At 42.6% G+C, this 27,468-nt stretch overlaps 2 protein-coding genes across 11 annotated transcripts in view; one reads left to right on the forward strand and one right to left on the reverse strand.

The window, feature by feature from the left end:
- The first annotated feature begins 3,715 nt into the window (after window positions 1-3,715).
- LOC105191678 (uncharacterized) lies at window positions 3,716-7,132 on the forward strand. Of its 4 annotated transcripts, none has more exons than XM_025306914.1 (6): window positions 3,716-3,846; window positions 4,582-4,816; window positions 4,955-5,057; window positions 5,259-5,517; window positions 5,845-5,998; window positions 6,132-7,132. In XM_025306914.1, the coding sequence occupies exons 1-6, from the start codon at window positions 3,844-3,846 to the stop codon at window positions 6,323-6,325; spliced, it is 948 nt and encodes a 315-aa protein (XP_025162699.1). In that variant the 5' UTR covers window positions 3,716-3,843; the 3' UTR covers window positions 6,326-7,132. The 4 variants fall into 4 exon arrangements, with proteins under 4 accessions (XP_025162699.1, XP_011153533.1, XP_011153535.1 ...); XM_011155231.3 differs by having other exon boundaries at window positions 3,717-3,846; window positions 5,253-5,517; XM_011155233.3 differs by having other exon boundaries at window positions 3,717-3,846; window positions 5,253-5,505.
- A 4,908-nt stretch (window positions 7,133-12,040) lies between these two features.
- Nrx-1 (neurexin 1) overlaps window positions 12,041-27,468 on the reverse strand; it is a 497,229-nt gene continuing 481,801 nt past the window's right edge. For 4 of the 7 annotated variants that reach the window (XM_019845314.2, XM_019845312.2, XM_019845313.2 and 1 more), the window contains 5 exons: window positions 26,598-26,839; window positions 24,784-24,907; window positions 21,635-21,808; window positions 19,558-19,714; window positions 12,041-18,515 (listed from right to left, as the gene is read on the reverse strand). In XM_019845314.2, the coding sequence (XP_019700873.2) occupies window positions 18,098-18,515; window positions 19,558-19,714; window positions 21,635-21,808; window positions 24,784-24,907; window positions 26,598-26,839 (1,115 nt within the window). In that variant the 3' untranslated portion in view covers window positions 12,041-18,097. The remainder of the gene's footprint in view (window positions 18,516-19,557; window positions 19,715-21,634; window positions 21,809-24,783; window positions 24,908-26,597; window positions 26,840-27,468) is intronic. The other 3 variants (XM_019845315.2, XM_019845311.2, XM_025306917.1) reach the window with 2 other exon arrangements.

Below are 27,468 nucleotides of genomic sequence, written 5' to 3' on the forward strand. Positions count from 1 at the left end.
GAGCTCACCGCATGCATGGAGTCTTAGCTTAAGAAATGGACCAACCACAGTTGATTATTTTTGTCATAATCGACTGTGATTGGTTTATTTCTTACCGCTTACGCTTACTTCTTACTGCTTACTGCCATTGTAGACCACGCTTAAGGTCATTCTACAATACGTGTCGTAAGTTATAAGCCGTAAGAATTGACCAATTATAGCCGATTATTTTTGTAATAATCGACTATGATCCACCAATTCTTACGACTTACAACTTACGACACGTATTGTAGAATGACCTTTATCAGTAGTTGCAATTATAGATAATTTTAAGCGTGGTCTACAATGGCAGTAAGCAGTAAGAAGTAAGCGTAAACGGTAAGAAATAAACCAATCACAGTCGATTATGACAAAAATAATCAACTGTGGTTGGTCCATTTCTTACTGTTCACGCTTTCTTCTTACTGCTTACGGCCATTGTAGACCACGCTTTACAGCTATTAGTAAACTCTTCTTAAGGCCCATCTACAATGGCTACAAGAATAAGGTTATAAGCGTAAGCAGTAAGAAATGGACCAACCATAATCGATTATTCTTATAATAATCGATTGTGGTTGGTCTATTTCTTACTGCTTAAGGCTCTTGCAGACCAGCGCGATGCGCGACGCGACACGCGATACGCGACACACGATCGCAAGAATAGATCTTTTCATGTCTTCGTATAGACGTGATGATCTTTTCAATTGGTCTGTTCTTTTTAATAGCACTACTGAACTGATGCAATAAGTTAGAGTGAGACAAATATATTTTTCTCGCTCTAACTTATTGCATCAGTGCAGCTAAAAAGAACAGAACAAATAGTGTATGCCAAGCTTGTAGGACGCAAAATACTGACAGCATTTTTTCAATGGAATTATTAATGAAAAGAAACAGTTTTTACTTTTATTATATCTTTCGCGAATAAATAATAGAGAAATTGATACAAATATAAAATGTTTATCTTGTTTGTAGCTGCACTATCACTTGCAATATAACTATTATTTTCTTTGTATTTTCTTAGAAATGTATTTCGTAAATTTTTCCACTTTTTTTTACAAATATTAAGGTCTGTATCTTTTTAAGTAAAAATGACAATTATATATTAAATAATAAAAGTGTAACAATGTAAAAATTTAAATAGTGAATAAAATAAATGAATCTTTTTTAAGTACATACTAAGGGCTCGACCCACTTCTTCTCAAGCTTTTTGTATATATTATGTTCATTTCTCTCATTTTTATATCCAATCTATGATCCCATAAACATGACCTTTCTTGTACTTCTGATACTAAAATTTCTTCAAATACTTCAAATGCTTGTGAGTTTAAAGATTTATTGGGCTGAAAATTTAATATATAAATAGAATTTAGTTAAAATGACTATTGTTAAACAAATGATGTCATTCAGTGATTAACCTAACATAACTAAAACTAATTAATAATTATTTATACTTACATCTATATTTTCTATCTGCTTCCATATTTTCATCGAAGTATTCATAATCTTCATAATCTGCCATAATAAATTGTACGATACAGAACTTTCAGTTTCTTCTGTCGTTAATATACCACTGACAAGAATTACGATATAAGACAACAATTTGTGCAATTCTTCATCTCTAACTTTTTACCACTCAAAACAGCGTGGTCTGTAACGCGTGCATGAAAAGGGGAGAGAGAGAGAGAGAGAGAGAGAGAGAGAGAGAGAGAGAGAGGGAGAGAGAGAGGGGGAGGGGGAGAGAGAGAGAGAGAGAGAGAGAGAGAGAGAGAGAGAGAGAGAGAGAGAGAGAGAGAGAGAGAGAGAGAGAGAGAGAGAGAGAGAGAGAGAGCGAGAGAGAGCGAGAGAGAGAGCGAGAGAGAGAGAGAGAGAGAGAGAGAGAGAGAGAGAGAGAGAGAGAGAGAGAGAGAGAGAGAGAGAGAGAGAGAGAGAGTGAGAGAGTGAGTGAGAGAGAGTGAGAGAGAGTGCGAGAGAGAGTGAGATTGAGAGAGAGAGAGAGAGAGAGAGAGAGAGAGGGAAGGAAAGAAAGAGTAGGGTAAAGAGAAAGATAGTGAATATTTATATATATGTATCTCTCTCTCTTCCCCCCCCCCTCTTCTCTCTCTCTCTCTCTCGCAGTATTTTGACACAACCTCTCTCATGATCAAAATCTTATTAAAAAGTTTCTGAAATTACTGAAAAATTATTCCGTAAGGGATAATTGCTGTCAAGCTCCTATCTGACTGGACAAAACGATTTAAGGTGGTTCGATTTCTTTTCGATACAGATTTAATGGCCGCAAAAATGTTTGAACAATCAACTACGCTTTTTCCTTATAAAATATAATATTTTGTTTATTGCAATATTGAATTAAAAAATGATTGAAAAATGATATTAAGTCATAAATCGACGAAATAACGCTTTAGATAGTTCAAACAAGTTATATATTTTACATCAGAGCTCGGCAAAGTTTACAACTTTCGGCCGATTTTCGGAAGCTAACGCCTTCTATCTCCCCTTACCGCGCGGCGGATCCAGCAACTGACGGTCGCGGCTCGCGACCTCAGGATCGTTGAGATCATAAGGCGCATCTATGTGGTGCCTACTAAAGATGCGTTTGGGGAGCGCGTCGATCAGCGCTAACGCGTCATTCAATCCTTGTACATGTAACGAGCGATAAAGACAGAATAACGTGTTAACGTTGACAATGCGCTCCTTTAATGCACCTCAAAGACTGAAAAATAAATGTATCGATACAACTATATGTATAATATTTCGTACAAACATGTACAAATATATACTTGTATAAATATATATATTTTTTTTCTTATATTTTTATAATTAGAAGGTAACATAATAGGTTTCCTCGTCACCCATGAGGTACTATTGCCAATGCGTTTTTTTTTTTAAACCACATAGATGCGCCTTATGATCTCAACGGTCCTGAGGTCGCGAGCCGCGACCGTCAGTTGCTGGATCCGCCGCGCGGTAAGGGAAGATAGAAGGCGTAGCTTCCGAAAATCGACCGAAAGTTTGTCGAGCTCTGTTTTACATTGTGCCGAATTTATTTGTTTATTATCTGTAATTTATATATCGTTTATATAAGTGTGCGGTTATTTGATGCTTTTTACAGTATTTTGTCTGGAAAGCGTTTCGTTTGTCGAGGAATTTGTACAATCCCGAGTAAGTAGATTTATTGTTGATGTAAAATATCCTTTATAGAAAAAACATTTAAATATGAAATGTTTATACTCAATATTTGAATGTGTTTTTCTCTAAGCGATGTCTCAGTTATACAGGGTGTCCAGGGTCTTTTAGAAACGAAAAATCGTGAAGATTAATCAGATCAAACTGAAAAGAAAAGTCAAGTTACAAAAATCACAATAGTTATTAAGTTATTAATGATTGAAAATGACCACATCTAGAAGCTCTTTTAATTGGTAACTTATTGTACTTATTTGCAAGTGGTAAGGGACTTTTTTGTTCAGAATGAGCCAATCTACAATGACGGCTGTTGTGTCTAGCGATAGATATGAATATATTGAACTTCGAACCCTGAATCTTGAACCTGTCGCTAGGCACAATAGCCGTCATATAATTGTAGATTAGGTCATTCTGAACACAAAAAAATATATATATACCACAATGTGTTTTTCACATTTAAAATCGTTCACCGACCTAACTTGTTACTACCCTACTCGGCCTGCAGGTTTGCAATCATGGAGACTACGGATTTAAACACGGCCCTGTACGTGGCTGTCACCTACGTTCAATAAAGACACGCGTGCGCCGTTGACGGGTCTCGTTGCACCCTCCGATGTCAGAATTCGGCGGGGCTAGTGCTCTTCAATGGTAAGAGTAAAGTTCCTTATCACCGGCTAACACTTCTCTTCAGCTTGTGTCGGATCCGTGCGACACGATTTCGTGATACACGTGCAAGATGGACGAGTTTACCTGAGCGCCGTCGATTTATTTCGTGTGTTCGGTGCTCCATTTGAGATTCCGAAAACGGAACATAGTCGAGAAAACAGGAAAAGAGAGAGAGAGAGCAGAGTGGATGGAGATTTAACGTTACTGTTGAAGGTTTTACACGGACTTTTTCAATTTTGTTCCTGCGTATTTTAGTTTAAACGCTCGTCTTGTCGCGACATCTTCTCCTTCGATTTCAACTTACATTCTATCCCTGTACCCCTTACATATGTTGGTTTCATATTTTTATATATTCGTATAGATAAATATATATTAAAATATTTTTCAACAGTTTAACGGTATCTCATTTTTTCTTGCTAGAAGAACTCGCTGCAAAATCTCGTAAACTCTTTTGGAGAGGCGGCGAAAATAGTGTTGAATTGACAATGATTCTTGCATGTCGATAATCTGAGACTATTACTACTAAGATTTGATCTTTGATCATTGGAACGGTGCAGATGGTGATATTTTTGTCAATAGATTAGGAACATAATTTGATTGTCCGATACGCTTTGTATATTGATTCGTCTTTATATACTTCCGTTGATATACCCTTCGATTGTATTTGTGTAATGTCGCGGGTCGTAACATCTTGGCGCTGTTAATTTCGATTTACAGATGAGAGCATTGGACACAATCATGAATTCGACCTGTGCCTCTTGCACCCTCGAACCTCCCCCCGACATCCTCCACATACCACCACCGCCGTTTCCGGCTATTCTGCAGCAGGGTTCTGACTTTTATCCAAGCAGTGACATTCTGCCATTCCTGCCGCACCTAAATGACAGCCCCTGCAAGCACTTCTGCGATCGGCGCTCTGAAGGTGTTCAATATATCGAGATGCCTCAGCAAGGTTGGTAAAGAGGCCAGAAATATTTATAAAAAAAAGAAAAAAGAAGAGAATAAAGACTTTCAAGGATTAATATAGAAAATATAATAAAGATAACATCTGAGAGGATCAGATCTGAGGACGCATAATGCAAACTTTCAGGCACTGTGTTCGACGACACATGGCTCCTGATTTTGATATCATCATGCGTCGGCGTCACTTTCATCGGCATAGTGCTAGCAACATTGTTCTTAAAGTGCAAATTGTAAGTATATCCCTTTGATCTCACGACAGTTTCCCATCATAAATATAAAACCTTCACGCACACACGTTATCCTCTCATCCCCTCCAAAATGATCGCACTCCTAACTTTGCTCTCGTGCCTCTCTTCGGAACTTTCTTTTTTCTTCTTTTCTGATACATCCAACGAGACGCACGACTCGAATATGATTCGCCGTAGCAACAGGAGCGGCAAGAGCGGTGTGATCTCCATGCCGAACGCGGCCTCCGGCATGCAAACGAAAAACGGTAGGGTCCAAAATGAGGCGGTGCTGTATCCGTGCGCGACCGACACCATGCAAGACAGCCGAGTGATGTGGGCTACCCTTACGCCACGTGGTACCACCAGACACTACCTGGAAGAGCACACATACGAGACCATCGGTGGTGGGCAGTTTCAAAAGCGCGCCTGTACGACCACACCAACCGAACATGTAAAACTCAAGGCAATTTAACAATACGTTTGTATTACGTGATTATTACTTCTTACGCGTACAAAGTGTCCCCGGCCTGACCAGAGCCACCTTTTCTCTCGTTCGCCCACTGATCTTGTTTTACCTCTCTCTTTCTCTCTGTCGATCGATTTTGAATTCCCAAAGAGGAACTTAACAATCACAGGGATAGTCTCGAAAGATAGCTCGGTCAGTCTGCGGACACCGTATACACGCCTAATGCCTGAAAAACAACAATCCCACTGAACGTTTAACCGCTTGTCTCTCACCGTCGTGAGTAAGTGGAACGCCACGATAGAGCGTAAACCGATGTCCTTCTAGACTTACGCCGATCCGCCAGCCGTTAGCCCGGTGCAAAGTCGGCCGAAGGACGATAAGGCTTTCGACAACACCGCGTTCGTGGATTACGAGGAGCCTTTGTCTGTCAAGACCGAGTACTATCAGCTCAACGACGTCTTGGAACCGAACGATTCCGGTAATCCCACTCTCGATCCTTCTTTGCCCAGCCCCACAGCTCGATGTGGCGGCCTATCTTTATTACGAAACGTGTCTCACCGAGGCGGTGGCACGTGATAATAATCCACCCATCGCGTGGTGTGTAATTTTAGGCATTCTCACGATTCAACGTGGCACCCTGCGCCCGCGTGTGAGTTCTCCGACGAGAATCGAGCACCCGAACCTACCCCCGTTGAACCTCCATCCCCACAAGCGCGCATCTCGCAAGGGTTCCGGGGCGCAGCACACCTCGGACACGCTGCTGCGAAGCAGCATCACATCGTCCACTTATATTCCCACCATATAAGCGCCCGTTCCTCCTTCACTAACTCCCCTCCCCTTCGGCCCTTCCACGTCCCAAGTCCTTCTTGCCGTCTATCGTGTTCTCGTCGTCGCCACACCATTTCGCCGTTGAACTTCGCCGATTTGCGAAACTCGTCGCCGCACCTCTCGTATCCTCCGACACGCGCATCATTCGTATCTAGTCATTGTCAGCACGTACCACACCGAATACTATAATGGCGTTTTATAATGGCCGTTTCTACCAACCGTGATTAATTTAACCGGCTGATTATTTCGTCGGAACTGACCAATCCCACTCGCCAATTCCGATTGACGACAGATGCAATTGGTCAGTTCCATTGGAACAAACCAACCCATTAAGTTAACCAAGGTTGATAGAAACAGTCATAAGTCGTCAAATTAACCCTTATGTTCCGCTCGATTCTATATAAAAAAAAAAATTGAAAAGAAATTTAATTCTACATAAGCTTTTTTATATCTAATTGTTAGTACTCTATATTTCACGACTTTGTTTTCGTGGACTTTTCCTAAATGGAATATACACAAAATCGAAGTAGAATACAGAGTACTAACAATTAGATATAAAAAAATTACGTAGAGTTAAATTTCTTTTTGGTTTTTTTTTTTATAGACCCAAGCAGAATATAAGAGTTAAGAGCGACGATTAGTCGTGCGATGTGTGTGGTTCTTTTTTATCGATTGATATGTGACGTGATTGTGTAGACGTAGAGTATGTAGACTCGACTGCAGAGTAAACAGCGTATATGTGTATGTTACATTTGCATCTTACGGAATAAAACAATACGTAGAAAACTGGCGTTGTTGTTAATACTATTACAATTACATTACTGATTGTTTTGTGCATATTGTTATTATTATTATTGATTACTTTTTACTATATCGTTTACTGAGGAGAAAAATTGACCAATTTAACGCGACGATAATGAACGAGGCAAACGCGCTTTGCTCACAGAAAACAGAATCTCTGGGGTTCTTATGACCCAAATTCGGCTCCACAAGCTCTATTTCTTGCAACCGAGATACATTTGGCTCATTCATCGTCATGTTAATTTCACCAGTCTTTTTTCCATATTATTGTCATTATATTATTATTGTTATTATTATTATGGATAACCGCAAGTCACAAGATTAAACGCGTCATGTTTTCTTACTTCCTTTCCGTTTCGATCGTTTTTATATTTAACAGGGTCACACAAAGGTGTTTCTCGCGCGTCCGATAGAATATATTAGGAAGTTGAATTAATTCTTATTTTGTAAATTTGCATCAATCAAAATATTTTCCGTCGTTAACTGTGACTCTTTTCCATCTTTCTGGCAACACAGCGATTTCGCGACGATAGAACAATCTGTCTTTCGAAGCAATCCAATCAGAGCGACTCATTTTTGCACATCGTCGTAATTATTTAAGTGTGTATCTGCCAAAGCGTGCTGCATCGATCGGAATGGTAAGCAAATAGTATTAGATCTTGAGAGTATGCTGGGTGCGGAGGATTTCCCATTCAAGCCCTAACAATGTTTGTTTGACGATTAAAGCAACATGTGGACGAGCATTATCGCGCAAAAGAATCATTTTGCGTCTATTGCTGGCTATCGCTGGCCTTTGCTGCATCAATTCATCATTCAGTTTGTTCAATTGTTGCTGGTACCGCTCCCCTGTAACTGTTTCATTCGGTTTTAGAAGCTCATAGTACACCACACCTTCAATATCCCACCAAATACAGAACATTGCTCTGTGACCATGAATGTTTCATTTTAGTGTCGATGTTGATGGTTGTTATGAATTAATCCTTGATCTTTTTTGCTTCGGACTTTCAAAATAAATCCACTTTTCATCTTCAGGTACAGTTCGCCACAAAAAATTATTTTTTCTGTCTGCCAAGCAAAGGCATGGAGATATTTAAACAATTTGCAATGGCACTCTCACTAAATTCATGTGGAACCCATTTGCCTTTCTTTTGAATTTTTCCCATGGCGTGTAGGTGTTTAGAAATTGTTAATTTATCGACATTGAGTTGTTTAGCCAACTGTTTGTCCGTTTGAGCGGTGTTTTTATTCAATAATGCTTGGAATCTTTGAATGGAATGCAGAATCTTTGAATTTTTTGGCTGACCAGAACGTTCTTTGTCACTCAAATCGAAATCACCATTTTTGAATCGTTGAAACCAAAATTTACAGTTGGAATACGATAGAGCTTGATTACCATAAGTTGTAACATGCTTTCATGAGCTTCAGTTGCCGATTTTTTCAAATTAAATAAAAAAAATACTGAAAGTCGAAAATGCAATTTTGTACGACCCATCATTTTAGATGCGTATAAACAATGAAACTATCAGTAACAATAGCACGCAAAATGTCACATAAAGATGTCTTTCAGTGTTGCCAGATTTCAACATTCGTACTAACCATCAACTTATTATTAAAGCCATCTATTGCTAGGGAACTAATTTAACCTCCTAATACGAAGGTCATTCAAATATAAACCGGATTTTTTACCTGCGGACTCGGAAAGAGCCGCAAGCGGGCCGAAGCGTTTCAAGCAGTTAGGAAGTAGAGATATATGGAGGAGAGCGACCCCCCGCAACATTCCTCAGTTGCTGTTCCCTCATCAGTAACACCATGACTGAACAAGAGGTACCTACGATTGTTGCGCAACGCATTATCATCCGATTTCTCGCTAACGAAGGCGTCAAACCAACTGAAATTTTGACCAGACTCCAAGCACAATTTGAAGATAATACCCTGTCAAGAACCCAAGCGTTTGATTGGACCAAAAAATTTCGCAGTGGTCGTAATGCTGTGGAAAACGAAAGTCACGAACGTCGTCCGCGATCGAGTGTCACTGATGAGAACATTCGGGCCGTTCGCGAACTTGTGGAAGATGACCGGCGCTTAACTGTTGTCGCTTAACTGTTGTCGAAATCTCATCGGAGCATAAGTATTGGGAGTGCTCACACAATTCTCTCAGAATACCTTGGATACCATCTACTTCTCCATGACAACGCGCGGCCTCATACAGCAGCCTTAACCCGCGATAAACTCGGAGAAATGTACTGGACACCTCTTGAACACCCTCCTTACAGTTTCGATTTATCCTCATGTGACTTTCACATGTTTGGACCCCCGAAAGAGGCTTTAGGAGGGGAAAGATTTAACAACGACGCAGCGGTTGAGTATTACGTGCGCAACAGGCTGTTCGAGCGCCCTTCTACTTTTTTTGATGAAGGGGTCAAGAAACTACTTACCAGGTGGAGAAAATGCATTTCCGTTGAAGGGAACTAGGCAGAAAAATAATATATCGCTTTTGTAATTTCATCTGTTACCAATAAATCTGTAAAAAAAATCCGGTTTATATTTGAATGGCCCTCGTACGTGACGTCGGAGGGGCAAATCGAAATATCTTCAGTGTGCACAGTTTCAATACTTTATTCATATAATTTCGTAGTTACGGCATTATTTCTATATATTTACAATGTCCCTAATGTCTCGGGAGAATATCAGTAATGCGTCAGTGCGCGCACTACGTTACTCACATGTGTATATGCGTGTGTGTATCTGCACTCTTCTTATCGTTTTCTCCTATTTTCCTTCCCACTTTTTACTTCTTCTTCTTCATTGCGAGAGATTAACGTGAAAATGTATTTCCCTTGAAGCTGATGAAAACACTATTTCAATATTTATATATATAACCGATATGGCAAGCTCACACAGTGTTCGCCTCGTCTCTCTATTATCCTCCTTCAACGAGCGCGCGCAGGCGCACGCGAAATATATATCATGCTCTAATTTAATTAAAATGTGAATGTGTATAGCGCGTGGATCAAACATACCGTCCGCTCTTTCGCGATCGCCGGCGACGTCGCGTTAAATATAAAAAATAGTCGTTTCACTCAGCTCCGGTCCGTTCCTGCCGACTGTAAACTATATACCAGGCGAAATGATAACGGGTAATTCGATCGAGGCCCAGCTTAAAGGTACGCCGCATAGGGAAGGCGAACACTAACGAAACGGGACCCTCCGCCTTGTTGACATGTAAAAAATCTAAACGCACCATATACGTCTATCCCGTATTTACCGTATTTATTTATATATCATATGACCTGTGTGTGTGGAACAGAACGGCCAAATTCGATCCTGCGGGACCGTGTTGGCCGGCGACGATTCATCCTAGCGCTGTGCGACGCATCTTTCCGCAACGTCCGGCCCGAGCTACATCGCCGGAGATCGAGAGATCGAGACATCCCATACCGTCCGTGAAATTTCCCTCGCTACGGATCGACGCGATTTCGACCAGAATGGAGTTTAAAGGAATCTTGCTCGACAGTCAAATACACACGCGAACAAAATCGAATGTTGAAGTAACATGCTCTTCGTTTCTTTGCATCGTCTGTTCGTCGGTGTCAAACTCTATGCGAAATTGTCGACGATATCTCGAGAGTGTCGCGTCTTTTCTCGTCCTATTCTCCCTTCTCTCTCTCTCTCTCTCTCTCTCTCTCTCTCTCTCTCTCTCTCTCTCCCTCTCTCTTGTCGGGTTTAATGTTTTCGCTCAACAACAAAGATCCGTGTACAGCGCCAGTCTGCGCAACACAATCCGCTCGACGACACGTTCTCTTCACCACCTCGGGGATCAGCCATCTGCGCGTGCATACGTCTTCTACTATACATACATACATACAACGTGTCGTAGAAATTCGCAGCCAGTCGACAACGAAAATGTGTCTGCTCCTGTGTGGCATTCCCTTCTCAGCCCTTGTACGCTCGTGCCTCTCGGTATCACACTCTCTCAGTTTCTTCCGCCTTGCCTTCATGTTCTCGCCCGATACGCGAACATAGTTTACTATCTATAGTCCATAGTGCACTCGTACGTACGACTGTACAATGTAAAATATAATTCCATCTAGCTATAGCGACTCTAGATACAGCTGTGAGTGAGCGTTTACCTTCTCATATTTTTTTTATTTTATTTTTTCTTCCCTTCGCTGTTTCCTCTTGCTTGCTCATCTGTTTCTCGCTTATATTCTCCCGGGTTATTATCAGTCCGTTATAATTCGTAGTGTCATAGTGGCGATATCTCGGTATACATAACTTCTCGGTTACTCCGACTGCTCTAGCGCTCATCCGCGACACGTTTCTTACTTTTTTTTTTCGTTTTCCTTTAAGTTCTCGACATAATGCGTAAGAGTTAATAGTAGAGTATAACACTGCTCGGTAAATATATCTTTATAGAAGTTAAATTTAGTGTAGTATAAACGTTAGTCATCGGTACATCGAAGGATATGCAGATAGAGAATCAGAGAGGGCAGTGATAACAATATGTTTGGATTCTCCTGTCGATAAAGTGGAGGCGTTCGACTTTCATCGGAAAAGGACCGAGGAAAAGGAAGAAAGTCAGTAACGACGACGACGACGACGACGACGACGACGACGACGACGACGACGACGACGACGACGACGACGACGACGACGACGACGACGACGACGACGACGAGTTTATCGTTACAGCTGTCTCTCTTTTTTTCTATTACTTGTACGAAATAAAATCCCAATTATGATTTCCAGACCGAAGATGATCGATCGATCGTCGGGCTGAAGCGAAGAAGAGAAGAAACGTTTCTAATGAATCGCTCTCTGATATCGTTGTTATCGCATTACATTATATCGTTAAAACTGCCCGCGCGCAAGGTTTAGTCACATAAATGTATACAAAATCCACACACCGATTTATTTATCCATAGTCTACAAATGACTTCGAGAGGTTGGGGTGAGATGGGGTGGGAGTGGCAAGGAGGGGGCGAACAATTGCAAGTCCGGCGAAGACGAGAGAGTTTAAGATTTATTGTGCCTCGTTAAGCGTAAAAGCGATCCGCGCAAAAAATGGACCGCGGCACTGTTTTTCTTTCTTTTCTTTTTTCTTTTTATTTTTTTCTGCCTCGATGATAAGTTCAAGCTCTTGTGCGATTAAAGATTATAAAGAAGCTTCATCCGACGTGTCGATTCGCGGGCTTTGTGCACGTAGCCGTGTTTTTTTCTTTTTTTTGCCGTAACTCATTTATCGATATATGTCGTTGGGAAGGATTCTCACACTCGTCGAGATCAAAAATATGTAAGAAAACTGATTGGACAGAAGGAGAAGATAGAAAGGGAAATCAAGAGAGCCGTTCGAACAGAGACTCGAGCAATAAAAGAAAGCGTGACTCTCTTGAAAAGGATCGAGCTTCGTCGAAACGTTCTCAACTGATAAGAGAGACAAAGAAAGAGAAAAAGCGAGAGAAAGAGCGAGAGAAAGAGAGAGAGAGAGAGAGAGAGAGAGAGAGAAAGAGAGAGAGAGAAAAGTCACGATCAACAGATATCAGTCACTGCTAATAATCGATCGATCTGTGGAGTGTTCCGTTCATTCCGATCGATCGCGCTAACTGCGCTTCCCTGAGGATTGTTACTTCGAAATACGTGCTCGTATCGACTTACAATTCGTTAATAAAATCTCCGTTTACTCCCAGCTTGTCTAAGAAAAAGAGAGAAGCGGCGAATGCTCTATACAGATAGACGAGTAGACAAAGATTTTTTCTTCTGTCAGATAGATAAAATAGATAGAGAGTTAGAAATAGAGACAGAGAGAGCGAGAAAAAGAGAGAAAGAGGAAGAAAGAGAGAGAGAGAGAAAGAGAGAGAGGGAAAGAGAGAGAGAAAGAGAAGCAGAGATAAAGGAAAGATATCGATACTAGCAACCGATCCCGAGATCCCGTGGAGCAGGCGTGGCAGTTGTAATGAAGAAGAGGACGATCCCACACGCAGAGGAGGAGAGAGAAGTGCAGAACTACAGAAGAGAAAAGGAGGAACGCGGAACTTACAAAATATTCGAGAGCAGTTTATAACAATCGGACGTTTTTTTCTCGCCTTCGATTGATCGCGTCGAGAGTCAGTCTCGACCAGCGATGGGCAAAGTACTCGCTGCAGCCGCTTGCTAATGCCAGGGGAGGCCCGCTGTTCTTCGTCGTCCGAGACGCTCCAAGACGTACCTATCGATTTAACTCGCATGCGATTATGCCGAATTCATTTTAAAATATAAAACGTCCGGGACGTATCCGTGCCGTACGAGAATGGCGAATGCCTCCCCTGGCGCCCGTACCAAGGAACCAGCAGAAAATTTCCTCTTCGACACACAATCATCACAGAGAAGACGAAGGACGAATGAGAGTCTGTCACATCATAAGTCCTCTCACTGGCCCTTTATCTCCTTCATTGCGACAATGAAAAGATTCCTATTTCGCCTCCTAATAATTACTAATAATTGCTCAGATGTCGTATTGACGATTCTTTTTTCTTTGTTTTGGAAACACGAAATTTTTACAACAACTACTTCAATCCAGAGACTTACGTACATAGACTGAGCGTTTCACCAGAAGCTGAAAGAGGACTACATTTGAAAAGGACCTGGCTTGTATCACAGGCACTCGATCTTCGTTCAACTCGACCCCCACTGGAGGAAGCTGGACGAAGACAACATACCTGTGGACAGTGAAAGGAGAATGCAGCTGCCTTTTGTATCTTTAAAAGTCTCATAAGAAAGGACTCAGTCTACGTGTATGAGTCTATGATTCAACCATAGCGCATTCTTTTCTTCTTCTTCGTTTTCTTCTTCCTCTTTTTCTCATTTGATCCGCCGCTAATCAATCGTGCCTCGAAGATATGTATTGTTGTATTAAACACGTTTTCTCTCCATCCGCGGAAATTGACGAATCCGTTCGTTCGTTCGCTTACTCGCTCGCTCGCTCGCTCGCTCGCTCATTCGTACGCAAATCAACGAATATTCGAGGGATGCGTTCTCGCGTGTCACTCGCAAGCACCCCGCAGTATTTTACTCATCCCTGGCGTGGACGTACGTTTGAACGACAATTTGCATACATTCTCTCCCTTTTCGCATTCGTCCGCCTCGGGCCTGCTCTTTCCGGCCACGCGCTTCCTTGGTTTCTCGATCTCGAGCCGAGAGTCCGACAAACGCGAACGACAATGGTGGTGGAAAGTTCGCAAGCCGGAAAGAGCAGACCCGACGCGACGAATTGTCCGCTCGGGAGTCGGGCGGGACCGACGACGCTTTAGGAACCGAACGTGTGTCGCCGCGCTTCATAACGACAGATCAGTTTAAACGCTAAGCCTCCTTTCGTTACTTATTGCTTCTTTTTCTGCGACGAGTCTCTCGCCGCTTCGTCGTGCGGCATGTCGTTACCATTCACCGTGTTAATAGCCGGCCGCACCGACTAACGGCAACGAACAACCAATCGTCTTCCCTTTCTTTCCTCTTGAACTCGCGGAGTTTCGTTAAATTCCTTTTTATCTCTCACCGATTATTCTGATAATTCGACGAAAGCCGCTTTGGTTTCTCTAGCGTTTCATTGATACACCGACGGCATTGATAATTAACTGTACAGAGACACAACATTCATGATGAATCAATTATTCGTCTTTGACATTTCGGAGTTTACTTTTTTTGGTCTTGGCTTCCAGTCGAACGGGTGAGTTTGACGAGGAGATCTTGGTTGGCGCCAGATGCGTCGGCGATTAAACACGTTAATAGCAATACATTCAACTGAAACAACAACATGTGAAACTATACGCAGACCGGCCGGGCCCAGGCGTGACCTGGGCCGCTCTCTGCATATAACGAGCGTGTCGTGGATCTCGATCAGGAGGAGACAATGCAACTTGGTAGAAACGACTCAGTGCACTCGCGATTCGCCGTGCGCTCGGCGTCATCGTTACAAGATACCGCCGAACTCGTCTGCCTAACTCGTACTGACAATACTGCATTCACACCCTGTATTTATGTATAAGTATATTCGCGTATATGCTATATAAATCACCTATTCGTTAAGAGTATCTCGCTTTTTTCTTCTTCCCTCTTCTCCCGAATTACTTACAGATTACTTTCCATATGTATAAGAGTCGCGGTACGTACAATCTCACGCGGGACACCCGAGCGCACGTGAACGCGTCAAATACGTCGAGGAACATCGAGAGAAACGCGTCGAGCGAACTGCTGCTATCTTACAATCGAGTCAACTTCAGCGGGCGATCGAACTCGAAAACGTCGCGACTTCGCTCTGATAAGTTTCCGCTGATACACTCGGGGAATTTCGTGCCGAACGAGAGATAGAGAGGAAGAGAGGCTCTCGCGGAGCTCACGATGTTCCTCCAGTCGAGTGTGCTTCGTTCGCTCAAGGCCTCCGCGCGGACGTTGTTATACGCATGTCACGTATCCTTCGCTCACACAAAAACAGAGACTTTATATATATAATAAAATCTATTCAATCCGTCAAACAATTTACACGCATAACATAATTGATAAATGTACGTATGTGTGTCTGTGTCTGTATCATATATATATATATTTTTTTTATCTTGCTCTTCTATACAACAATGAATGTGTTTAATAGGATAGAGTAGGATCGCTCGATCGCGATACTTTCGCTCCTAACTTTCGTTTCACTTCCAACATCTCGTCCTCACGAGGCTCGCGCGTCGAGAATGAAGCGTAACTCGGACTCTTGCCGCCGGCAGAAGTATTACACCTCGTATAGAAACAATACTAGGAGAGATTAGCTTATGTGTAAAATTACGAATCACGTCGTCGCCACGCGGCAAAATTCGTTCGGGGCTATCACGTTTAGCGGCTTAACCCTCTAATCCGCTAATATCTATCGTCGAATCGATCGTGATGAATCGCGCGCAAACAGCACTCTGTTGTAGCCGAAGTATCGTTCTATAGCGATGAAGGAATCGCAGAACACAGCTCTATGTAAAACTTGACCCTGTGAAACTTAACTTCGTGCTTGATACCAAGCATTTGTATGTATACAGGGTGTTGCGTCGACATACGAGTCAGTACGATGGGTTGCCTGCCTGTTTCGCCAAGTTGCACATGCACTCTCCCTTGCACATCTTTTCAGCGAGTTTACCTCCAAGGCTTGCTGACAATCACGCTGAGATCGCACGCATTTGCGAAACGGACAGGCAAAGCCGTCGTACAGTCGACTGATTAAACATTGCAAAGCTTCCTTGCTTTTTCATGGAGGAGAAAATGGTACAACCTTTAATCAGCTAATCGTACTGTGTGTTGATACAGCACCCGGTATCAACGCAAACCATTTGCCCTAGAGATCAACAATTTTCTGTAAAAAACCTCGTAACGTTCATAAAATCTCACAGCGATAAACAATGATGGTACGGAACAATTGCACGCGCCATCCCGACGTAATCGCTCAAGAGACCGTTCGTGGTAAGAATGTTGGAAGTAAAATCCGCAAAATAACAAAACAATCTACTTTCTCGGTGCAAGTTGATTCCTAAAAGTCATTCCTTATGTCATGTCGCGCGAATCTGTCACTGCGCTCAATATTATCCCCAGTGTCTCTTTCATTAATTATTCCCTAGATCAACCCTCGCGCCTGCTTCTTCTCTACGTTCCTCGAAATCGTTCTGGAGAAACCGAGACAAAAGCCGCTTCACATTCTCACCCAACTCTTCGACTTCAATTTACTCCCTTCTCCCTCCCTCTCTCTCTCTCTCTCTCTCTCTCTCTCTTTCCGTTTCTCTTTTTCTTTCTCTTTTAGTCTTCTCTCTCTTTTTTTCTCAGTTGCTAATCAAGTGCAAATAGTAAGATCGAGCAACGTCGCCACATGGCCGATTCGCAATCAACCCTCGATCCTCGTTTTTCTACGCTTCCATCTTACTTCGAAGAAGAATCATCGTTCTTTCAAGGAACAAGAATTTTCAGCTTGAAGTCTTACGAATCGAAAGAAAGAGAGGACTACAATCGAAATCTCGCATCTTATCGGATCTTCTCGCGGGAAAAACAGTCCGAAGAATCTCTTTGAGCGCGACTCTTCTTTTCTCGATTCTGCACGCTTGATGCCAGAAAAAGAGAAAGAAAAAGAGAGAAAGAGGGAGGAAGAGGAATCTCTTTCTCTTTCTTCCTCTTTCAACGTGACGGCTCCGATCTACCTCCTCTCCGTCATGCTCTCGAAAGACGAACGTCCTTTCCTCTGCACGCACGATCTACCGATCGCGATTTCAAGGTCCTTCGGAAACGTATCTTATCAAGGATACTTGATCTCAATCGCGGATCGCTCTATCGCGTAGCGCGAGTCCTTTACAGGAACGTTGCAGAGGGACACGATAAGGATTCCTACTTCAGTCGCGTACGATCGGTCCTCCCGTCACCAAAGGCCTCTTCCAGAGCGTCTCCCTTGAACCGATGGTCGGGAGAGCTTCTTCGAGGAACATTGCACGCGCTTGTATACTTATTATTTCATGTTTCGCCGGTGATTTCGTCGCATGTCGCGAGTGACACCTCCGTGTGAAAATCGTCCACTATGCCGCGGCGAACAGCTTGGGGACTCTCTTTTGGAGCACGTCCGATCATCTTCCTCCCTGAGATGGATCCTAGCATATCGAGTCGAGATCCGGGAGACTTGCCTGGCATGCGGCAGCCGCGGCAACGCGAGGATGAACCTCTACCCCGAGAGAACGATTGGTTTCCCGCACGCTTGCCGGTCGCGAAAATCGCAGTTCCACCAAGTCCCGCCGTTGCGCACGCTCCTTCTCGCTAAACGGATCCTGTGTCCCTCGATCCCCGGAGCCTTTCCAACAGGAAAAGACAAAAGGCGACGGGAGATGCGAGCAGCACCGAGCCGCGACACACGGAGACCAAGAGCCAGCCGGCGGTGTCCTCCAGGTGTCGAGCGCGTGAGGATTCCGTCCGTTTACACGTACCACTCTTTAATGTCTATGAGTTCCCGCTTCTTGTTGCTCTTGCTACCGTTGGCGCCGTTCTTCAGGGCGCCGTTGAACGCTTGGCCGGAACCCGCGGCGCCCAAGAGGGCCGCGTTCGGGTCTTGGCAGAATGTCTTAGTTTCGTCGACCTTGTAGCTGGTCTCCGGCCGGTTCTTGAACTTGAGGATTATCAGTATGATGAGCACGATCGCTATCAGCGCGGCCGCTATGATGCCGATTATCAGCGCCGCATTCTCCGCCGCCTCGGATGTTATTCGTTTGTTGTTGTTCTTGGGCGGAGTAGGCATCGGCGGATACATCGGCGGTGGCGGCGGCGGCGGCGGCTCCGTCATCTCCGTCGTGGTGCTCGGGGTCGTCACGGTGGTCGATCGGTGCGTCACAATGCTGCTGCAAGGCGTAACAATCGGTTAGCATCGAGTCGCCTCTCCGTCTCTCGTCTCCCGCGCGTGCGAGTTCGACGCGCGAGCTGATTGCGGAGTTGTCGGATAATAATGACGCATACTCTCGCGACATCACATGGACAAGATAAATATATATCAATACACATAAATATCAATATAGAACAGAATATGTAAATAATGGATAGTGAATGTTACAGTTAAAATTTTGATTTTTTAATCTTGTTTCAGTGTAAATCTCTAACAACTTGTGTTCTTCTCATAATGTGTAACGTATAAGAGGTATTTTCTTTCGTAATAAATAAATAATATAAAAAAATATGTATGAGACAAAGTAACATATATACAGAATGTCTGAGATCTTTTGAAAACGAAAAATTGTGAAGATTAATCAGATGAAATTGAGAAGAAAAGTTATGTACCATTTTACAAAAATCGCACTAGCTATCAATGATTGAAAATGACCACATCTAGAGGCTCTTTTAACTGATAACTTGAAAATTTGCGTACTTATTTGCCAAATGGTAAAGGACTTTTTTATTCAGAATGACCTAATTCTACAATTAGATGACGACTAGCGACAGGTTCGAAATTCAGGGTTCAAGGTTCAATATACTTATCTATCGCTAAACACAATAGCTGTCATTGTAGATTAGGTCGTTCTGAACAAAAAAATTCTTTACCATTTTGCAAATAAGTTATCAATTAAAAGAGCTTCTACATATGGTCACTTTCAATCATTAATAACTTAATAACTATTGCGGATTTGGCAAAATGGTACTTGAGTTTTTTTTTCAGTTTGATTGGACCTTCACAATTTGTCGTTTCCAAAAGATCCCGGACACCCTGTATATAAATAGAGATATATGATTATAAAGAAATAGAAATATAGGTACATAATATATGATAAATTCTCCCGTCAACTTTCTCCGCAATCGGCGAATCAATATGCGTGAGCGATCGCGTATAATTATCCAATACGGCGTCGCGATCAATTTCGCGAACGTCATCGCCGCGACAGACGCACGCACCTGCCGTGGCTGGTCTCGAGATCTGTGGTTGACACATTATACTGGACGGAGACGGTGACGACGTCACGGCTCAACGTTGTCGACGACGTCGACGAGGTCTGCGTGCTGATGTGACTAGTGGTGAACTCGCGAGACGTTGTGTACGTCGAGCTGGTATCTGCAACAGAATAGAGAAAAAGCGCGTGAGAAGGTTGTCTCTCGCTTCGTTCTACCGCACAATTCGCACAGGGGGTGGCTGGGGTGGACAGGTGGTGGAGGGGTACGAAGGAGTAGGAGGGGGCGGGGAGTAAAAGGGATGTGCGGGATGCGGAACGTGGTGGCGGCAATATTTACGCGTGCGTAGGCCGGCAATATTCACGCGTGCGTAAGCAGGGGCGAAGTTTCGAGGACATCGGGGACGCTTTCGAGGGCACCAGGGCCGTACATCGCGCGCGCTGGGATGATCGGGTGGTAATAACATGTTTTTTATCTTCTCGGGTAGGATATTGAGAAAAAAGGAGAAAAGAGAACGGGACAATCGAGATGTAAAAGCAAGTCGACGTATTTTTATGGATTCACTTCAATGGGATTGGTTGGGGAACAGCGTTCCAGTTGCTGGAATTAAAAATTTGGAATTAAAATAAAAAATTATATCACAGATCAGCGGAGGCTGCGATGTAACAATTTTGTGTTAAGATTTTAATTGTACGGCCGCAAAAATATCGTACAATTGGAGCAACAGAAAGGTCAGCATATAATCGACAAGGTACTTGCGTTATTTCGAGGAAATGTCAATTTCCGCCACTTGCACGCGCTTTCATTTCGAAATTGGAAATGCTACCCCGTCTGATGCTGCGACGGGGTAAGAATCGCTACTGGCGAGAATCTCGCCCCCGGCGGCAAGGTGGTGCTATTTTCACGGCGGGTGACTTAGCCGACGATTGGCGGTGCGCGCGTCACGGAAAGTCGTCGTCGTCGTCGTCATTGTAGACGAGGACGCCCACGTTGTGAGTATTTCCGTAACGGGGAAGAGAGAGGGAGAGTTTTTCATATTTAAAGCTAAGTGACAGCGTACCAGGATTGATCGACTCGTCCGTAACATAATCATTCAGCTAAACCGTTTAGATTAAGCGGCCCATTTTTCTTCTATTCGTTTAGCGAGATGGATCAGATTTGATGTGAGGGAAGGGGGCGGTTGAGAAACGGATAAGTAGCAATGTCGAATTGAGAATCCTTATAAATTTGCATGACGCTCTAGCTTCGATCGGTATGGAAGAACATTCAATAATTGACTTCAAATTAGCAGTGAGTGCAATATTCCCGAGACACCATTCTTCTTTCAATATTCTTTGCGTGCATTTCATATTCGGAGATTTTTATTCTTATCACTGTTATATTTTTGTTAATTATTCAGCTCGCCGATGGAAATAGTCGCGCAGTCTATGCGAATTTTATAAAAGGCAATGAACTCTCTTTTGCGACTCTATGTATGCAGAACACAGACTGGCAGCTTTAAGGCATGAAAAGTCGAAGACCATCTTAGAGCTTCCTATAAAAAACAAACTGAATTTGAACATTTTTTTCTCGGATGCAATTCGAAACACAACGGATATCCCATGAAAGAATTTGATTTCGAGGAAATTTTCAATGACAAATTTTTCATTAGTACACTTGTAGACAGACATTAATCTTCTGCGAGAGTTCAGCATGTGAGAGTTCGTCTTGTCCGGTGAAAGAATTTACTTTCTAATTTATGTTATGTATGTGTTCATATTCTACAAGATCGTAATTTTTTATTTTAAAACCATTACGTCAATTTTTGCGGTCAATGAAAAGAAGTCTACGACAATTTTACTCCGACGAGTTTCCAGATGCATCTGGTACCGAATAAAAAATTAATCTTTTGGAGATTGACTAAAATACAACTCCTCTCCTATTGGATATCGGATGTATTCTAAAATTGATCAAGGCAAAATGCCACGACTTTTCCTTCATTAACAAGAGCGAAGGCTGCGCATATATTAGTCCGAATTCATAAGCTCTCAGTCTGATTTGACCGAAAATAACAGACTTGGAATCGCCGTTCCAAGACACCGACCAGTGGCCGAGGTGACGAAGATCTCCTCCGTCGTGCCAGGATCGCCGGAGCCCTCCTCGCAGTCCTCCTCGTCGTCGCAGGTCGGGCGCTCTTGGATATTTTCCTTGCGCGATTTCGGCCTCAGCGTCGTCGGTAATCGTGTAGGCGCCACGTATACGGGCGTAATGATGTCGTCTGGAAATAGAAGCGACGTAATTATCAAGATCGCGACGAATATACGAGGTCACACGTGTATGTGTGTGTGTGCGCGCACGCATGCGCGCACGTATATACGGGGTGTTAAAAAAAAGAGTTCCAGATTTACAGGGCAGGTAGTATTCATTAGACTGAATAAAAAGTGCTTGATAAACATAGCTTAAAAAACCAATTTTTTCTTAATTAAAAGTATTTTAATTTTAATTTTATTTTATTTTTTATTTTTATTTTTGTGTAATTAAATAGCTTTTCGCGTATTATAAACATGCGTTTACAAACATGAGAAACAGGAAAATAAATTTTATAACAATTTAATGATTTTAAGGTGGTGCTTATAAGTACCGACAGGAATGTAGGGTATAACACAGAAAAAAAAATTCAAAAATATGTGAGCGTTTATATTTTTCGGTAACGCAAGTTATTTGTGTTTTTCCATTGATTATGTGCAGTAAGAAAACAAATGAGTATCTTGCTATATTGTTATTTTACTATTACTTTGTTTATAATAAAAATTTTTCTCTTTCCTCTCTATACATACTTGACATTTTCGAATTATAGAAACGTGAACCGTTTAAAAAATTCCTGAAAATTCCTTGTTCGAACTGTATCTTAACCTTTATATCCTGAATTAATTTACCTATGACTTTCTTATTAAATTTTTGTGCAAATAAATAGCCTTTAACTTATAAATATGAGGGATAAGAAAATAAGTTTAATAACAATTTAATAATTTTAAGGTGGTATTTATAAGTACGGCAGAAATGTAGGGTAAGACACAGAAAAAAAGTTCAAAAACATGTTTATATAGAGCGGTACGTTTAAGTACCGTCAGTACATAAAAAATTAAATTCGCTGATGTAATTCGTGTATATTATTTATGAGTGAAAAGTAAACGAAATTTATTTATATATTCCCATAAAAAGAAATTCAGTGAATTCAAGTCTGGAGATGAAGAAGATACAACACAACGTCCAATCCATTTTTCGACGAATATTCTATTTGTGCTCTCTGACGATTAATACCGAATGAGCTACAGCTTCATTATGCATGCACCACATCTGTAACCTTTCACCGAAAGACAAGATCAGCAGGGTTAGCAAGGAGCAAAGGCATTGATTTTATCGAAAAATCATGAGATGTATTACGGCTGATAATTTATTCCATAAAATCGGCACATCGTAAGATGTTCGTTCGTTTATTTACTACGCGTGAACGGAAGCACAAAAACAATTTGCGTTACCAAAATCGAAAAATGTTTATAACTCTGAAAGTGTTGACTTTTCAGCCTACGTTTGCTAAGCATTTTTCATTCGGTACAATGAATACTATCTCCCTTGTAAGTTCGGAATCCTTTTATTGAACACCCTGTATAGAGTACGATACGGTAATCGTCGCGGATGTTATATCGCCGGCGGATAAAGCGCAAAATCGATAGGATCAAGTCGTACTTTCGATTCGCAAATAACGTGCTCTCTTACACACGTTATCACGCGCGACCTTATCTTCTTAACTTCGCCGCCACTTTCCGTATCCCATTTTTCTTGCATTATCGATGCGCACACACGAGTTGCTCGCCGATAAACTCGTCCCCCGATATCCTGGATATCAGTCTCTGTTTTGGAGAGATAGGATAAGTGGCACTGACTCGAAATAAATATTCAAGCCAATGGAAAATATATCTCCCCCAAACGTAGTTTTCACATTTTATCACCGATCTCGATCTGAATAGTCGTCCAGCGTAGGATTTATTTAGACGATCAGATAAAAAGTCTTATAGATAAAAGCTTTGCGATAACAATTGTTGCCTGCGCGTTCAATAAGTAGTCGCGTGAATTTAATCGAGTCTCGGAATAATCGGGACGCGGAGGAAATTAACGCTGCGCCGCGCCACGCCGAGCGGTAAAGAAGCGCGACTGAGTCCGGACGTCATCCTCGGTCATCGACTCTCATTAAGGTGACGATATTAATTCAGTTTTTAGTCAGTCGGAGAAGATTTTGGAACGGGGCTTCAGCTCGCCATAGGAGGTTCGCCGGAAGGAGAAAGGAGGGGCCGACGACGGGGCTTATCTCTCGTCACGGAGCGGCACAGCGATCCTAAATATGTAAATGAATTGAAGCCGAATCGAACCGGGCGAGCATGAAGACGAAAAGGTGGCATGCCATGCGATCTTACGTGTGTACGTATGTGTGTGTGTATGCGTGCGTGCGCCCTGAGTGCGTGTCCGACGTCATGAGTGCGCGAGCGCGCGAGTGCATGCGTACGAGCGCGTGCGAGTGCACGGCGCCCTTTCTCGCGTGATGTAACGCGCGCGCAGAGCTAGCTGACGTCCTTACAGGGAAGCAGAAGCTTCGGAGGAATCCCGAGAGAGAGAGAGAGAGAGAGAGAGAGAGAGAGAAAGCAGCAAGCCGGAAGGCACGTATAAATCGGAGATTGCAAAGCGCGCGGCCTTTTTAAGTCGAGAATAAAAGGAGCCGAGGAAAAATGAGGAAGAGAAAAAATGAGTATGAATTTACTGAAATTTTACAAATTGACCCATATCTTTTTTAGCTTGTTTTCAGCTTGTCTTGTTATTTTTTCGAGCCACATGAGGAAACCAGTTTTTCTCCTAAAAATCGTGGAAAATGGATGTGGATGGAGAACGCGGAGAAATGAAGAAATCGCGTGTACGCGGATGTATTCTCGGATCGGAAGAGTTCTTCTGGACGACGAGTCCTTCTGGAGCGAATTTTCAGAAACTTTCGGGGAAATCGCGAGAGAACTGCCGAACTCTCTCTCTCTCGTGTTGTTCATGCACGCGAAAACTGAGGACACACGACGGATCACGCTCGGCGATGTCGACGACCTCTCGAGGTCGCAACGTCACGCGCACATTAAGAAAGATAAAGAATGCCCCCCTCGCGGAGAGCGAGGGGCGTGCAGAACGGATTACTTACGCCCGAAAATTGTTACTTACACTTACCGGAACCAGACTCGTAAATCGGCGTGCATTCTTCGTCCTCGTCGTCGCCGGCGCAACCACTCCCGGCGCCGGAGAATATGAGGTCGTCCATGACGCCGGGGAAGCCGGACGCGGGCGTCTGGAACGAACGGACAAATTGGACGGGTGCAAATTAATTAACGATGAACCACGATCGATCGACTCGATCGGCGCCGCAGTGCGGGAAGAAACGGCCAGATTTCGAGGGGGAAGTAAATAAATTCTGTGCCGCGTCCGTGTACCGACCGTTAATTAACACCCGACATTTATTCTGTATAATCGACACTCACGCGGACACAATTGTTTATGCATCAATAACGTCGCACTGAACCGAATCTTTATGCAATAATAATTATTGAAGCACGCAAGAGTTCTTAAACGCGTTGACATGAATAAATGGTAGCCGGCGAGAAGTCCACCTCTACTATCTTGCGTTTAACACATGTGTCCTCAAGGAATGTTGCAAACATCTTTAAGGAGGAATAGCAAAGAATCTTCACGCACATCACAACCTTGTCGTAGTTTGCAATGACAATTCCAAAAACTCATCTTGGAAGAATCAATTGCTCACCCAAAAAAAGTATTCTATTTATAAAATGTAAAGTATTCTATTTATAAAATGATTATTCCCGTAGTCTCATATTCTAATCGAAGTCTTTTATCAGAAAAAAGATTCCTCTTTCGATAAAGCGATTAAAGTGAACCATTCATCCAAAATTTATTAGATATTATCCTAATTGTTTTCCTCTTATTTCAAAAGGATTTTCTCTTATATCAATTAATTTTCCTCTTATATACAGAGAAATATGTTGATATGAATGTTGGCTTCTTTTGTTCAGTCATGCTCCACTTCCAGACATAAACAAAAAAATAACTATATGGCTCATGGGTCAGAATACTTGGAACGATTTTTAAAAAGGTATGTGTGTTACTATAACATATAACGAAGATAATTTACCCATATTTGATCAAATACAGTTTATAATCTATTGCAAGAAGTTGAATAATATATTTCTTTCTTTTAACTATGTTTCATACAATTAGTTACGATGAACATCTTTGTAGCTATGAAATCCATAACAAAACTAATTGGAAATTTATTTGTTATGACCTTGTTTCATTCGTGTCTACTTATTGTAGGACTGGAACCAGAAGGAACATCTATATATATATATATAGATATATATATATATATTACTTTTTGCTACATTATAATAATTTTTTAATAATACATTATAATAATTTTTTTTAAATTAACCCGTAAGAATAAAGTACAATAAAAATAAATAATAATTCTCTTAAAAAAAGATTAAATAATCTGTGTGTAAGAGGAAATTTATATTAAAATAAGATTTGCAAATAAGATTTGCATTATACACATAACATATAAATCCTCTAACTTTAATAATAATGTGTTTATAATATTTTCCTCTTAATCTTAGAGGAATCTTTTTGAGGCCACACAAAAGAATAAAATCCTCTAAAATTTGGACGATTCTGCTTGTTCTGAAATTACTTGTTTTTGGGGCGCTGATGTCGAAATTAGCTTCTGTTTCTAGCGGAAGTAAAATTGCCTCGAAATATCGACGAACGGCGATATCGTAATTCGCGCGATAAACATTCGATCGCGTTACCTCGACGACGACGTCGAACAGACGATGATTCGATTCCGAAGATTCTGGCGCAAATGACTTTTTCCGAGGGAAAGTTTTTACGACAGGATAAAATAATTTTTCCTCGAATCCCACTCGTTCGCCACCGACTGCGTTACCGACTCACGACGGGCTTACCTGTTGCATCCTCTGCAACGGCGCGGCACGATCCAAAAGACTTCCCGCCGGTAGCAGCTGAACGTCCCCTCTGCTCGTGACTCTGGCATCCTTGCCCGCCGCCAGCTCCAGGATCCTGGCGCCGTTGACCACCAGACCAGCTATCACACCCAGGAACGGGCGTTCCACCTTGTTCTTGCTGCGGTTCCACCGACCGCCCACTTGTATGGTGGACTGGCTGTTGAACACCGTCAGCTGGTGACCTGTCGACAGGCAGACGCACGACACGTACATTCTCATGCAGCTCTTGAACTGACTCTCACACAGGGATACCACAGCGCGGTCACAGCGTGCGAAGGTACCTCGACGTGTGAGCCCTTTCCCTGCGCGAGGTCTAAATTTGGTTGGTTTTCGTAGCAGGCAAGCATGAAACACGCGGAAGGGTTTAGCGTGCGGCGTCGCCCTTCGCTGCGCGCGCGCGCACGATAAGTAATCCGATTAGAATCTCCAGCCGATGCGTAGACGTCGAAATACATTTCCGGCGCAATCGCAAAGTCGCGATCGTTCAACGCGTTAATCATGCCTAGATGTCTCAGGTGTCCGGATAGATATACTAAGTAGGAAAGCATAACTACATAGCATGTCCATCCGGACGAGACGTTTGGCATAATTTCAATCGAACTTTCTTCTGTGAGTTCGTTTAATTGAACACTTTTTGTCCTTCGTCTTCCTTATTCCGCTTTTCGCTCGGCCCTTGCGCGAACAACGCTCGTGAAACGCGAGCGAGCGCTCGCGACTCCGGCGCGATGGCGTCGAGGAGAATCATCGATCACGATCGACGTGGATCGATAATGCGACCATTGTTGTACTAGGCGACCATGATCGATGTAGC

The sequence above is a fragment of the Harpegnathos saltator genome, unplaced genomic scaffold (genome assembly GCF_003227715.2).
Source record: "Harpegnathos saltator strain DR-91 unplaced genomic scaffold, Hsal_v8.6 scaffold810, whole genome shotgun sequence".
NCBI classification, from domain to species: Eukaryota; Metazoa; Arthropoda; class Insecta; order Hymenoptera; family Formicidae; genus Harpegnathos; species Harpegnathos saltator.